This window comes from Gadus chalcogrammus, chromosome 4 (genome assembly GCF_026213295.1).
Source record: "Gadus chalcogrammus isolate NIFS_2021 chromosome 4, NIFS_Gcha_1.0, whole genome shotgun sequence".
In the NCBI taxonomy this organism is placed as follows: domain Eukaryota; kingdom Metazoa; phylum Chordata; class Actinopteri; order Gadiformes; family Gadidae; genus Gadus; species Gadus chalcogrammus.
In genome coordinates, this window is record NC_079415.1 from 6,936,948 (window position 1) to 6,952,510 (window position 15,563).

At 43.2% G+C, this 15,563-nt stretch overlaps 1 protein-coding gene across 1 annotated transcript in view; it reads right to left on the minus strand.

The window, feature by feature from the left end:
• xrcc4 (X-ray repair complementing defective repair in Chinese hamster cells 4) overlaps window positions 1–8,579 on the minus strand; it is a 22,650-nt gene extending 14,071 nt beyond the window's left edge. Inside the window, exons 1-3 of the mRNA XM_056589470.1 lie at window positions 8,449–8,579; window positions 6,379–6,546; window positions 5,140–5,345 (exon numbers count right to left, since the gene is read on the minus strand). Of these exons, the coding sequence (XP_056445445.1) occupies window positions 5,140–5,345; window positions 6,379–6,526 (354 nt within the window). The 5' untranslated portion in view covers window positions 6,527–6,546; window positions 8,449–8,579. The remainder of the gene's footprint in view (window positions 1–5,139; window positions 5,346–6,378; window positions 6,547–8,448) is intronic.
• Between the last annotated feature and the right edge of the window lie 6,984 nt (window positions 8,580–15,563).

The following is a 15,563-nucleotide window of genomic DNA, read 5'->3' on the forward strand; positions in this document are numbered from 1 at the left end:
GGAGAACCGGGAACACAAGAGACGGAACCCCCGGTCAAAACAGAGTCACGTCATGGGCCTTATTCGCCGAAATGGAACGGCATTTAAATAGCGCTTTTATCGAAAGCGCTTTACAATATTGCCTGACATTCACCCATTGACACACCGACAGCGGAGTCAACCATGCAAGGGCGACAGGCAGTCGGGGATATAGTGCCTTGCTCAGGGACACCTCGACACTCGAGCCGGGGATCGAACCAGCAACCTTGCGATTACCAGCCAAGCCGCTCTACCTCCTGAGCTACTGCCGCCGCACCGGGCCACTGCCTTGGTTTTTAGCAGTTGAGGGAACTGAAAGCACCGAAGACGCCGATGGCCCAGCTTGTAACGACTCAAATTAGAAAAACGGTCAAGCTTCCCTTTAAGTTACGCAGCCTCGAGGGTTCACCATTTATCACCAAATTATTATTTTGGTCGGAAATGTCCTTCTGTCTTGGACCCATTGTTCATCAAGATAGGGTTTGTTCCCCTTGGTTGAACTGCGTGATTCTGCGGTGGTCCGTGTTGTGTCTGTCCTCACCCCCCCCCCCCGACGGCACTCGGTTTACAAGGAGATAAGAGGACCAGATCCTCGACACCCGGGGGGCCGCCTGGGTAAGAGACCTCCCACCGGGTGGGTGATATGCTGCGTTTGAGTATTCTCTGCGAACCGACTCGGATCTCGGATGTGACACCACGCCGACACTTCAAGCGTTTTATTATTTCGCTCGGTCGCTGGACGCCACCCAGAAAGCTGTTGTCGCGGTAGCATTGGCAGAGGACCAGGCGCTCCAAAATTTGTAGGGTATAGGCCATAGGCAGAGATACGGACGCAGTAAGGTACTGCAGTAATACGAGTGATTGAAATTGCCATTTAAACCACCAAAGTGGTCTAAGCACAATGAAAACAGTTCATACTTCAAGTCACACTGAGCGGGGCCATCTTGAGTTCTGTCTCGGAATTTTGCTCGGTCACCACTGAGTTCAACCGAGATGGCGAGTCCGCCGTCCGAGGAAAAGGGGCGTGTTTGTGCGTGTCGCTAGGCAACGTCCTCGGACCTCCGAGACGGATGGATAATAAAACGCAGCAATAGTTGGAGATCACGGAGACCTTACTCTATCGGATGGACAGGTACTAATGTAGTATTGACTGTCTGTATACACGTGGATATAAACGATCAAATATACGCTCAGTTTTGTCAAGAGAATAAATAAGAATTGAAAAAAAAAGATGAGCATGTTGGAACCTAACTGTTATCAATTATTTGGTTTGTCTCAATTCATTATTTTTGATATATCGTTTGTATAACACAAAAATAGGCTTTAATATCAGCCTCCTCTTTGAAGCCTAAAAGTTCCAATCTACTCCAATTCCTCACTCAAAGATATATCAAATAAAAGACAGTCAGTGTGATCTCTCTCTCTCTCTCTCTCTCTCTCTCTCTCTCTCTCTCTCTCTCTCTCTCTCTCTCTCTCTCTCTCTCTCTCTCTCTCTCTCTCTCTCTCTCTCTCTCTCTCTCTCTCTCTCTCTCTCTCTCTCTCTCTCTCTCTCTCTCTCTCTCTCTCTCTCTCTCTCTCTCTCTCTCTCTCTCTCTCTCTCTCTCTCTCTCTCTCTCTCTCTCTCAGGTGTCCACATTGTGCCAGCACTTACTTCATCACAGCTTTAGAAACTTTAAGTAAATAACCAACTCTAAAGTCTAAAACAGCAGACCATTCATCTTAGCCAGAGTGGAAAACACTGTTTGGACGTGCGGTCGAGCCATGCCAGCTTGCACGTCAACTCAGCACCGGACCTTCTTGATCGGGATGCTAGCCTGCTAATTGTTTGAACATATCTGCATTTAACACATTTTGTCTCGGGGGTGCGGGGAGAGTAGAGCTGGGCTGTCTCCATAGCTCCATCATGACGGCAATTGAGGCTATATATTGCCCCACCGAGTGTGTTTACGTTGAGATTTCTGTATTCCTGGGCCATTTATTTAGACTGTTGCACAGACACCTGCAGAGGTACCAGACGGTGTCGGCCAAAGGAAACGTTGATTTGGGAAGTTCCCCCTAAGTTAACGTCATCGTTGGAACGACACTCTTTTTTTAGGGTTCCGATTCCTGTCATGACAACCTTGAGTTAGGGTCTGATGTGTTTTGGTCTACTTTTTGTGCGCATGGGAAAATATGAATACCGATGTCACGTCAGTGAACCCTGAAAAACGTTTCAGGGTTGGCTTAGGGGGACCATGTTCTATGTCTACGTTTTCTATGTATCTATGACCTTTAAATCAAAATTCAAGTCAATAGTAATAATGATGTGTGTTAATAATGAAGGACATATCAATGTTGGAGGAAATATATAACAACATACTCATAGTATCCATTGTAAGATACTTAATTTTTTTTACTGTACATGGCTTTCTGTACTGCATCACATTTTGGTTTGAACCAGCCTCCCTTCACCCGGTCTCTCGCTCATACAGTATTCACTGTGAAAGTATACGGCACGATAAACCTCAAAATAGAAACGGACTAAATACCGGAATTTTAAAGCCATCCAATAATACGGTGTTGTACTTTGGGACAGAAGGCCTTGTGTACAACCGCCTCCTCTTCTCTGCTATCTGTACAAGATGTTCAGTCATCATTCATTTTTTTGGCCACCATAAACGGAGTTGCCTGAATAAATGCATGTGGAAAAAGCCCAAACCGTGGAATCACCATAATAACTTAATATAACTCACAATGAACAACGGCATAGAGTATCCCTGACTATAAAAGTTAAAAATAAATTTCGAAAGACTAAACATGCAAGTTGAAAATAGGCCTATAATAATGGGGGATTTTAAACGATAGACATATATCCCAATATGTACATATATATATCAAGGATAAGGCTATATAAGTATGGTATCAGTAGATACCAGGTATCACTAGAAAGAGTTTCCCTGTTTCAAACCTAATCGTTTGTTCATTTCAAGGGCTATCTGCTCATCAAAATTATTTAATTTAGACTATAAGCTGGCGTGTAGTCAGCTTATCAAGATAAGTTGATATCGTCATTTCATGACACAATCAAAAGATGATTAAATACACTAATCAATTATTGCGCAGCCCCAATATAAAACTTCAAGTGAACAAATGACAAATGTATCCTTAAAAGACATGATATCATTACATACGTTACATATTATTCTTAAATCAGTCATTACATCGGTTATAGCAGCATTTTTGCACAGCCACGACACGGACAAACCACAAACTACGTCAATGTTAAAAACGGTTGGACTATTATTTATGAAGCACGCCGGGTATGCTAACACGCTGCGGTATGCTAACAACCGCTGCTCACACCTGGGCACATGTGTCGCTGCTGCTTTGCTTTTCATTTGCAGGACATGCAGGACTGCTATTAGAACCAAGAGTGGCCACGCATCGGACCGGGGGCCTTTCATTAACGCTCATAACTTTATGACACAGAGAGAAGAGGGGGGGGGGGGGAAACACACACACACACACACACACACACACACACACACACACACACACACACACACACACACACACACACACACACACACACACACACACACACACACACACACACACACACACACAGCCAGAAAACATTAACACACCCACACGCAAGTGTGAGTCTCCAAATGGAGGGAGGCCACAACGCATGTTTTATTTTAATAAAACAGACTATCTATTCATTTCCCTTTTCGGTTGCAACAGATGGAAGCTGGAGTTCGATTGTGTTCCATTGCTCCCACGGCAACCGGCCTTTCGTAAGAATGAGCATGAGTGTGCAGAAGTTCCGGCGATAATACACTGCTTAGTCTTCCACATGGTGTGCTCGCATTCTTACACTTCCCTAGTGACAGTCGGACAGAGAGACGGCTAGATAGAGCGCTAAAAAAACCAATTGATGGATTTTATTTATTTATATAGCAGGGTTAGACAGATGATAGAATGATATATGGATACATAGATATATATACACATGGATAGATGGATACCTAGAAAGACAAACAGGCTGAGAAGAAAGAGAATGATACAGAGTGAGAGAAAGAGAGAATAAAAGAATGAGCGCAAAAGGAAAGTAACATTGAGTGAATAATGTTCGGCAACTTAAAACAAGTACTGACATCCAAGCCAAGCTTAGCACTCATCTAAGTGGCAAGACTTCGTCTAAACTCAATTTAGAAGTACCTTATAATAATAATCATGATCATATCGATCCAAATAACTATGGCGAGAATGAACCAGGTCGACCAGGGTGACAAAAAGGCTTTCTGGGATCCATAAAGTAAGGTCAAAACATGAGCTTTTCATTTTCCCATTTTTACCAGTCCTTAATGATAGCCTGGAGATAGCATAAACACAGCCATTAAAGGTCAACTATCAGCCTAACAATAAACACTCCAGGAGTATGCAGTAAACACAACAGAAAACAGCAAAGTATTGCAATAATATCCGGAATACCTCTTTACCCTTTTATGTTCTGCTTTTATTTGTATTTACTGTGTTTTTTTTAATTCTTCATGGCAGTTGGTGTGAAAGAGACCCCTCACCAGAAGCATTGAAACAGTTAAGGGTTTATCTGCCAATTCAAAGTGTTCCTGGATACCGAACTGGGTATCCAGGGAAATATGTGCGTATTTTGGGAAATATCATTGGCCCGTAGGAACTATGGTAGGCACACCACCAAAAACGTCTGAACACGATGTTCTGCTGCTATGGTCCATCAAGACTCATCAAGGTTCCATCAAGGGTCTAATTGAAGCCAAGTCATCCCAAAGCCTGATTGATACTTCTGTGTCCTATATCACTCAGCGGACCACTGTGGGTCTCTACGTCACCGTCCCAAGGTTTGAAGGCTGTGGGGACCGTGATCTTCCCTGCTGCGTTTTCCAGTTCATTTTTGCCAACAGTGGAGACAACATTGAGCAGCTCTGCTCATAGACTTGAGCAACACTTTTAACATCCCTTGAACCGCTTAGGTGGGCGTTCAAGTACAACTCAAGCCTTAGCCTGTATAATTCCTTGAAGCTAGCTTATTGATACTAGCTTAAAGCGGCAGTCGCACACAGGTCGCATCGTACAGAGGTCGAGGGGAGCGTTCCTTACCGAGATGTCCTTCTGCACCTTCTCGTAGGCCAGGGTGGTGGTGGTGGTGCTGGTGGAGGTGCTGGTGGCCGTCGGATGGGGTGTCAGGGTGAAGTTGTACGTGACGGAGGTCTCTGTGCCGGTCAGAGCCTGACGGAGGTCCTGGACGTACCTCTCCTTCTGCATCTCCAGCTCCTCCGCCTCGCTGCACAACACATCCTCCGTCACTAGACCACGGAGAGGAGGGCTGCCTGGGTTATTATTGATTCAAGGAAATCGACATGGGAAGATGGACTCCAACAACAACTCTGCGGATCTCTGGTCTCCAAGCAACCAGAGAACCTTTGGTTAAGCAAATGGCCTGCCATTTTATTGGTTGTTTCTAATGATTTAACATTTTAAAGGATAGGTCAAACTTAAAACACGGCAGTGGAAATAGTCCCGGAATGCAAGGGATTAATACACAAGTGTGATGCTAAGGATTGATTTATTTTTCGGTTGTGTTTAGCTAGGCTCTCGCCTAAGGCTGCAGTGAATAAGAACCAAAGCTTTTTCAGCAGAATAAACAACTTCAAAAATGTCATATGTCAGATAATAGTCCAGTCACACTTCGTGAGACCCAAACCGAATGTTTTTCCATGGAAAAAAAGTTTGTTTGTGGGTTTGCTTACCCTTAAACAAGTTGAGTAGATAAAAAGAAGGTCATAAAAACAAGGCCACTAAACAGGAACATGGCAACTTCTCCAGACACATTGAGTTATGAGTTCAGACGGACAGAGGTGTCAGGGCGGTCGTCCTCTCTGTCCCCCTGTCAGGTGTGAGGGGTGGGCAGCCTTATTCCACTGGAAGGTCAGGGGTCAGAGCGGGAGGTCAGCAGGCTGCATAACAGGTATACGACCAGACGCAGGTGTGTGTGTGTGTGTGTGTGTGTGTGTGTGTGTGTGTGTGTGTGTGTGTGTGTGTGTGTGTGTGTGTGTGTGTGTGTGTGTGTGTGTGTGTGTGTAACAACAACTAATTAAAGTAATGCCCAAACTGCCTCGTGGAGCCATTTATCTTGAAGGAGCTTGTCTTTGCAGAAGGGAAATTAAACCCTGTGTTATTCCCTTATTTCCTGTGTGTGTGTGTGTGTGTGTGTGTGTGTGTGTGTGTGTGTGTGTGTGTGTGTGTGTGTGTGTGTGTGTGTGTGTGTGTGTGTGTGTGTGTGTGTGTGTGCGCGCGCATGAGCGCGCGCGAGCGTGCGTGCGTGCGTGTCAGATTTACCCTCTCCTTTCCAGGCAAGCTGTCCGTCAGTCAGCAGGATGTTGAAGCCGCAGCCAAAGTCCCGCCCCTTCCAATCCACACGCAGGAAGTACTTTGTCTGAGTACCGTCTTCTGACGGAATGTCTACCTCTTGCACAGCGACATCCATCTCTGCAGACACACCTACACCTGTTATGGTCAATTACAACGACACAATTATCTCGACGATATAGCACGATAACAACAACTTAAAAAGTCAAAAAGCAAGGGCATGTCAAAGAGGGTGGATTCTTGTACACCAAAGTTCATGTCAGGATTAAATTATTATTAGTAAAAGCTTAAACTTGACAACTTTAGGGGTGTGGTTTGAATCCTAACCTAACCCTACCCCCCCCCCCCCCCCCCCCCCCCCCAATAAAAAGGCTGAAAGGTTCTAACCCCAATATCTGAAATGCACCTGTGTGCATCCTTGTCTGAGAAGCCTGTCCCCTCCCTGCTCCTCAATGATATATAAAAAAAATATATAAAAATATATATATAAAAAACAATGACAAGGTCGCATTGGATAAAAACCTCTGCTGAACGACTAATCAGGAAATAAAAAAGGGAGGTTTTAGAAGTGCTTAAATGTGTTTTGTTTCTTTCGTCTCGGAGCCACCCAGTGAAATCATCTTCTATTTAAAGCGTGTGGTAGGTGTACATCCATCATCGCAGGCCTGGTACAGAACCCTCTGCAGCTCTGACATCATTTCCTTGGAACATCCGTGCAGCGTGTTGGGATGCACGTCACAAGACAGACTTAGAAAAGCAGTCGGTCTGACCATACTGTTAATTCACTTCAATTCAACCGTCTACACCAGGCCAAGATGACAGTTTAGCTCATCTCTCCAATGGACCCTCAACAGTAACTCTATCACAACGCTGTGGTGGTGGGGGGGGGGTGAAATGTCCATAAAGAAAGGCATGTCAGTGGACAGCTGTTACTGTAACGACGCATTAGAGACGGGACACTAAACATACAGTATGCGGCAGTTCAAACCCATGTGCCGAAAAAATGTTAAAGGCTAGTCAAAAATAAATAAAAGGCAACAAGTTAACCATAATGCTGTAACCATATGCAGAGATGACAGTTCGACTCACCACTACTATCTCAAATAGGGATTGTCTATTGTTGAAGCAAAACTAAATCTCGAAGACCCATTTCTTCCTCTTTTGTAATAACACGCAACACCACCAGGTAGATAAACATGTAACGACACACGCCTGGCTAAAAAGCATATCATCAGGACGACCAGAAGGCAATACAGTAGAGAACTATACTTAGCTGTAAGTACAGGCTGGGACGGCATGGAGCAGAGAAACCCAATGCTCGTCAGGCATTTACCTGTGTTTTCATAATGACCGGCCATTCATTGCTACTACTGCCACCACACGGACAGGTCTGCGGTTCTCAGACGGCCGCGTTCTGTTTAACAACATCCTATTTGTGTAACACCTGCTTTAAAAAGGTGCTCATAGAGGCCACACAGTCTGAACCATTATCACTTGAAATGAAAAAATGGTGATTCTGTCCCTAGTACGTTTTCTTTTCCATTGACCAGTTTGCAACAAAATAGTTCTTTATTCTAGTTAAAGTGGGAATTGTTAACCTATAAACACTTTATTATATTACTTAATTTTTATTAGCTTAATAAAATATAATTGTCATTTTCATTAAACTGACAGGAGACTCCTAGTGAAGCCAAGCGATAGTGACAGTCTCCTAGTGACAGTCAAGAGACTCCTATTGACCGGCAACAAGTCCTGTGGTACTTTCTTGGATTGATGATCGAAGCTATAACATTGTATCACAGTTCAAAGTCATTCGGAGGGTCCCATCCCAAAGCCTTTGCACGGATCCGTAGCGGAATCGAGTCGGTTAGGGACCGATGGGATTTCTGCGGGACAAATGAACGCGTTTTGGGGGCTCCAGCTCATTGGTCAGGGTGGGTTGCTGCCTGGTCGACTTGTTTGTAAACAGACTGCCTCGCATGCCTGCTGCTGCCCGGCATTCCGCAAAAACAATAAACAACAAGTCGTTCTGAGCCTTACCAAACAGTGGATCATGGATTCCGTAGCTTCTAAGCACGTTTGATATGCCCGCTTAAATCCGGAGTCACGTATTTGTATATAATATATATCTGTAGGGTTGACGGAGGCTGCGGCTTCGTCGCTTCACTGTATGACGCTTAAAACGTCACTGCTACGCGACTCTGATGAAGTTCTTTTTAACTGGGACTAAACTAAACTGGTGGTAATCCCAATTTCTATTAAATATAGTCTTTATTAAGGTTGAAATAATATTCGATTGAATATATTTCCATCAAAGGGGATATAAGTGATAAAAGGTCTGTTTGTGTTATAATGTTGTAATATTTAACCCATATTTTGTTTAAACAATAAAAAGGTTATTGTTTTGGTTTAAACAATGACCTAATATTTAAGCAGTGTAAGATGTTTGTAAAATTTTACCATGAACATCCTTTAGTTCCCGAACTAAATAATGTTTATAGTTGTTGTTGATAATAACTTCCGAAATTAAAGTCATAATCATAATCATAATCATAATCTAAAAGCCCTCCGTGGGTCTTTTAATTTGAAAACCTGATCGTGACAATGTGAAAGGCCGGTGCAATATTGAATGAAGGACAAAACTCCCATGTACTTGACAATACTTTGACACTAGACACAGGTCGGACCAGCATCCTCCCAGAGGAGGAAAGGAACAGGAAGTGAGGTAAGAACCAAGATGGGGGCCACATGTCTGGTGCCGGACAGGAAATATGGGAATTTCACAGGGTTCAATTTCCCTTGCTGCAAACACAATCTCCTTCCAAGATAAATGACTCGAAGAGGCAGTTTGGGGATTACTTTAATTTGTTGATGTCAATTTACACACACACACACACACACACACACACAAAAAACACACACACACACACACACACACACACACACACACACACACACACACACACACACACACACACACACACACACACACACACAAACACACACACACACACACACACACACACACACACACACACACACACACACACACACACACACAAACACACACACACACACACACGCACACGCACACACTTAAACACACACACACACACACACACGCACACACTTAAACACACACACACACACACACACACACACACACACACACACACACACACACACACACACACACACACACAGAGACACTTAAACACACACACACACACACACACATAGACAGACACACACACACATACTTAAAGATACACACACACACACACACACACACAGTATAATCAGAACAGAACATCAAGCTTACAGCTCACTCAGAATCTAGACATGTTGGATGAGGTCACTTCCCCACCTGGTCCATTGCCCCCTAACCAAACCCAATCGAAGGTGTGATAGCACATGGAAGTCCGCCCCTACTTTGATCCTTCATTTAATCAACTTCGTATGCCTTGATGGAAAGGAGAGTGGATTGAAGGGGGTGAATGACGTTCAGCATAGGACCACAGGTCGGATTCGTACCAAGCTCGCCAAGGGCGTAATGTTTGGTTAGCGCAGCTTGGCCAAATCACCATTATCCAATTGAAAGGCCTCCGGTTGTTCAATGTATTCATTCTATGTTTGACATATATTCATGTATTGCACTCAGTGGTGTTCTTCCCTAACCACACAGGAATGCCACAGTGATATTAAGTATTCCTTCATTTAGCAGATGAGCATGTGATGGAACAGGTAGGGGTTAGTTATCGTGCTCATGGATGCCTTCGTATATGATCAGCTGGTCTATTAACAATTGCGCGTCCTCCATATATTTCGACGCACCAAGGGTGTTGAAATGCAGAGGAAACAGGAGTCATTGTTCATAATAACACACTTAACGTTTTACCATGCATCTTACAAAGGAAGAGAGGAAGTGGTACAGCACGACCATATAGGCATACTGCATAAACACACTGACCTTTAGAATCATATGGGGTCCACTGATTGCATAGCCAAGGTCACACTTGAATGAATAAATGTGAAGCACACAGCTATAATACAATTTATCATCGTGTCGTTTCGTCTCACTATTTGACCTTTAGTGTGAGCACTTTGTATTGCTCTCCTTCGACCATATGGAGATATTGTTTATGAAGACTGCAATCTAGGAACATAATGGAGAATGCCTATTAGGTGCCATCTGCATTCTCTATTACAGTAGATGTTAGACAAAACTGGTTGTGTCATATCATGAGGTCGAAAATGTTTGTTGTCCGTTATGTTTGGTCCTGTCTTTCCAAAATAGAGCAGCATGGCATTTTTTCAATTCGCCAGGTTCAGATTCCCACTGGGGTTACTCCTGCTAAGAATGAGTGAAGAAACGAAACTGGGAACCCAAGCATCCACATACTGGCCTATATCTGTTTTAAGTTTTTTTTCTCAAGCAGATTTCCATGTCATCTCTGAACAAAACATCATTGAAGAATCGTCATTTAAAGAAGAGACTAAATGGTTGATTGAGAAGCCTCTACGGTCCCGGGTCAAAGAGCCGTGCCCACCAGTCTCCCAGACTTCCATGTAAACACATTGAGAAGTCGTGTGGTCGTTATTAACAAACACAGCTGTCATGGCCTCAAGTTGTTTACTGTTTATCTTGAGCCGGGGGAATCTGTCCGTTTAATGAGATATTTTGTTGTGTCTGTCTTGTAACAGGCCTGTTTATCTTTCTTTCTTATACTTTGCCTTGTTCTCCGTGTGATTTTTCCAGTGTTTTGTGGTTCAAGAAGCTTTATGCTCTGTGTTTGATTAACAGCAATGTTCATTGTTTCCTTCCAGGTTTTTTGGCGAAAGGTAACCAGCTGGCGCCTGAAAGTAATTATCATTGTCATGAAGCTGTCATCTTTACAAGAAAGGGAAACTGTACGCCAGGCAAGAGTAGTTTCAAACAAAAATAGAAACTTTATCCTCAGTCACGTTTGTAGCTTTGAGCGGTTTCCCATGCAGTCCTTCAAAACATTCTTCAGTCCTGAGGTCATAGGTCAAAGGTCATTCATCAGATGATATTCTGTGCCAACGATGGAGACCATATTTCCAGCATTTGCATCAATTGTAGGAAAGGATTTTATTCTTAAAGAAAAATTCATGTTGTGCCAATATCAAATAGCCTAGTGAATGCCATTAAACGCTGAGGTCGATCTAAGTCTAGCGTTACCATGATACCGTGTTTTTCTTAAGGTGTGGGATTGAACCGATCACACATCTGTTAACAACAGTTTGCCTCTATAGCAGGGTCTCCCAAGCTGTGGATCCAGACACCAGTTCGGGTCCCTCCACGTGCACATGGGGTCAGATTGCTGACTTATCAGCTATTTGATCATACATTATTGTTGAAAAATAGGGTTAGGGTTCATAAAGGTAACTGTATATTACAATGTTATGTTATGTTAATAAACAGACTAACTAATGATTCATAGCCAACAGCAATTACTAATCGTCTAGTGTGGTGCAATGTGCATACGGCCATTCAGGGGTGGATAATATGTGCCCGACTTGGTTTCAAACGATGAGTGTGGATGGAGATGCTCTGCAATGTAAGTAGTTAGGGTCGCATGAAAAGCTCACACCTAAAAATGTGGGTAATGGCCTGTAAAAGTTTGGAAACCATTGGGTTAGCCTCAATAAGAACTCTGCTAACGTAGTAGCCTTGTGAGCTCCTACAGAGTATTGACCCACATGCAGGCTCCTGGAGAGCTGGGATTTAGGTGTCTGATTAACTTACCTCCCTCGTCGATTTCACAGAAACTCTTCACTTTCATCTCTTGCTCCTCTCTCTGCTCTGTTAGTCTCTAGGATCCTTCCTTCCTTCCGCCCCTTTTTTCGGAGAGCCCATGTTCCACTCAAGAGACCCCAAACTGCTTCTAATGGCCTCCAGTAGACATATGTGCATGCATGTGTATGTGACGCACAAGGTTTTAGATGGGGCTGCTTTTAATGACTTCCAGTTGCGATGTTTAGGTAAAAAGCGCTTCCTGGGAGTTTTGAAGTGTATGCCTGGGGTCAGATCTCTCGCTGTAGACATCAGTGCCTTGAACAGTGTTGTTATCCATTTGTTTGCGTTAAATACATGCTATTCAGTTAGTCACTAAGTCTATCTGTTCGTTTTCAGCATAACTAATTCAAAATCGAAATATACAAATGATGATGCGATTTTTGAATTATCTCCATGTTTAGGCACAAACTCTTAGCCCTGTTGACATTTACATTTGAAGTCCTGTCCTTCAGTCATAGGCCTACTTCAAGGCTTTAAGCTAATATAAAGGCTGTGCTTTCTGTAAGCGTGCATGTCAGCAAGTTGATGACCATGCTGCCATTATCATTTCAAATCAGATGAATTAGTGATATGTATGAGGCTTCTGTGGACGTGTATAAGAATAAGAGATTAGTAGGTTTGATCCACAGCTCTAGTCCTGGGTGACATAGAACGAGGAACATTGCAAAATCTTTTAAACATCACCCTTTATCGTAGATGTTAATCTAGTCATTGCTACTATAAGCTGTGGGATTTCTAGTAGGCTACTTAAACAAATAGAAGGAAACGGATTACAACCCCTATCCAACAACTACACCAAGATTGAATCTCAAAGTAAACGTTTAATAAAATGGTGGGAAGCATTTATAGTACACAAGGAGTGTTTACAAGGAGATTCAACAAGAGGCCTCATTTCAAACTCAATGCGCTTCCTGTAACCCTTTTATTTACTGACCTACAAACACAACAAAAACCATGTTGTAGGTCTAACTCGTACCGGTTGCCGACATGTTCATACATCCTCCCTGGAACAGATAGTAAAGGGGGATCGTGAAAGCAGAGCTGCCCCTGCGACGAGCAACAAACACAACAGTCACTCACTGCCAACGCAGTAGGTGTCGGTGTGTGCCGGTGAGTCAGGAGTTTGGACGGCGTTTACTACACGCTTTGAAGGCGCTGGAAAGATGCCCCCGTCAGCAGGAACGAAGACACCCGGCGGGTCTCTAATCATAAAAGTCAGTAGTCAAGTTCATTAAAACGGCCTGCTTTCGTTGACAGACTGTAAGTATAAAAAAAGGCCACGTGTTGCTAGTGCAAGGAGAGTGAACGGTCAAACCTTCCCTGGGGAGATTGCGTCTCCAGTGGTATATTTAATGGATTGAGCTAAAACAACTTCAAATGCAGACCTGTGTTGTTCGTTTATTTGAGGCAGAACATTTGGGCATTCAATGAATATCAGAATTTCCCTGGAGCTAATAGGGCTGATTGCTGACACTGTAGGGCCATCCGCTCGCACTGCTGGGCCGGGAAAGGGTTGGCGTTGGGAAATCCATCGCCTGAGAGACAATAACTAAAGAAAAGAGTCTTATTATTTTAAATGAGAACCAGGAGACTTAAATGAATGAGCCTACTGTGTAAACAAACACACACACACACACACACACACGTGCACACAAGCATGTACGACCGCTTAAGCACACACAGACGCATGCGCCCAGACACTCGCACACAAAGCCCATTCACACGGGGCTCAATAACGCACACGTGTACACAATATGCACTCTACACAAGCACACACACACGCACACACAGTCTCACGCAGTCACAAACATACTCTCTTTGGTTTGAATTGTGTAATCATCAGGCCTAAGGAGGAGTGATGGGGGAGCTATGATGCAGCTGTCTGGCAGATTTGGGATCCGTCCTGGCCACGGTTTCAGTTCTCTTCCTTGTTGAGGCAGAAGCTTTGGTGGAAATCGTTCACAGGGGGTCTTCTGAGGTTGCCATCTTGGAGTCTGTTCATTTTGGTTTTGGATTATTATATATATATATATATATATATATATATTTTTTTTTTTAATTGTACGAGGTAGACTTATTGGGGGAAGAAAAGCTTTTCACATCACTCCCTTGACACTGTCCATGGGAACCCCCAAACACACAACACTATATTGTTCTCGAATCAAACGGATGTCTTAACCATAGATTGTATTTCAGAACATACAGTAACAAATGTTAAGCCTCTAAGGCCATTAGTGTTTGCACAATGCAAGGGTTTTCCTTTGACAGATCATTAATCCTTATTTTTTTAGACATTACAAATACTATGCTACCATTGGGAAAAGCAATTTGAATACTGTTAAAATGCCCTATTTAATATCATGATTCTATTTGTATATATGCCATTACAATATAGCAATAATATGGGGGTACAGGATGGTCTTCTCAACAGATGGTTAAGTCCAATTGGAGCAGGAGCATCCAACTCATTTGAGGTTTTCGGGCCAAAAAAGACCAAATGCTACTCAATTGGCAACCGACAAAAGAAGAACACAACATACAATTACTTCCCTGTCGGTGTCAGAATAAATGCGAAGATTCTGTTATTTTTTTGCCGCTTTTTGCTGCGTTCGCTTTAGGCATGTCAAGCCTCCATTGACTTCAATGATTAAATACTTATTCTTCCAAACATCTTGAAAAAACATTTGTCCTGTATAAACTTTTAAAGTGGAAGCTAGCAGTTTTTTTAATTAATTAACCGTGAACTTGTCAATCTGATGAGTGGAACAGATTGAGTGACTTAAAGTAGTGGAATAAAAACATAGGTAAATAAGTACATTGGGTGAGCACATAGAGCTACCTAGTATCCTGCCGTCTCATTTCCAGCACTTGCAATGGAGTAATTAGTCTAACAGAGCATTGGTCAAACTCAGCAGTATTTCTGACCTCGTTAGACCTGTGAAGATACGAGCTCATATCCTCCCATGGTGCTCTCGCTGTACCTCCTCCTGCTCCACGTTAGATCCAAACATCTGGGAGGAGAGAAGTTCACTCTCTTAAGAGTCAGTCCATAAACTGACCGGAGGAGAGCAGTTCCCTCTCTTAAGACTCCATAAACTGACCAACTGGGGAACATCAAAGGCCACACATCTCAAAGCACCTTGGAGACACAACATCACCATTCTAATCCAAACTCAACTATTATTTGACTATTTAGACACTTTTATTCGAAAGCTACCTCATGGTAATTTTCTTCCATTTGTAGATAAATGCCATTAATAAGCAGGTTGGGTTGGGTCGTTAACCTCAAAGATAGGCGGACTGTGAACGTTGAGGGGGAAAACTAGAAACATCC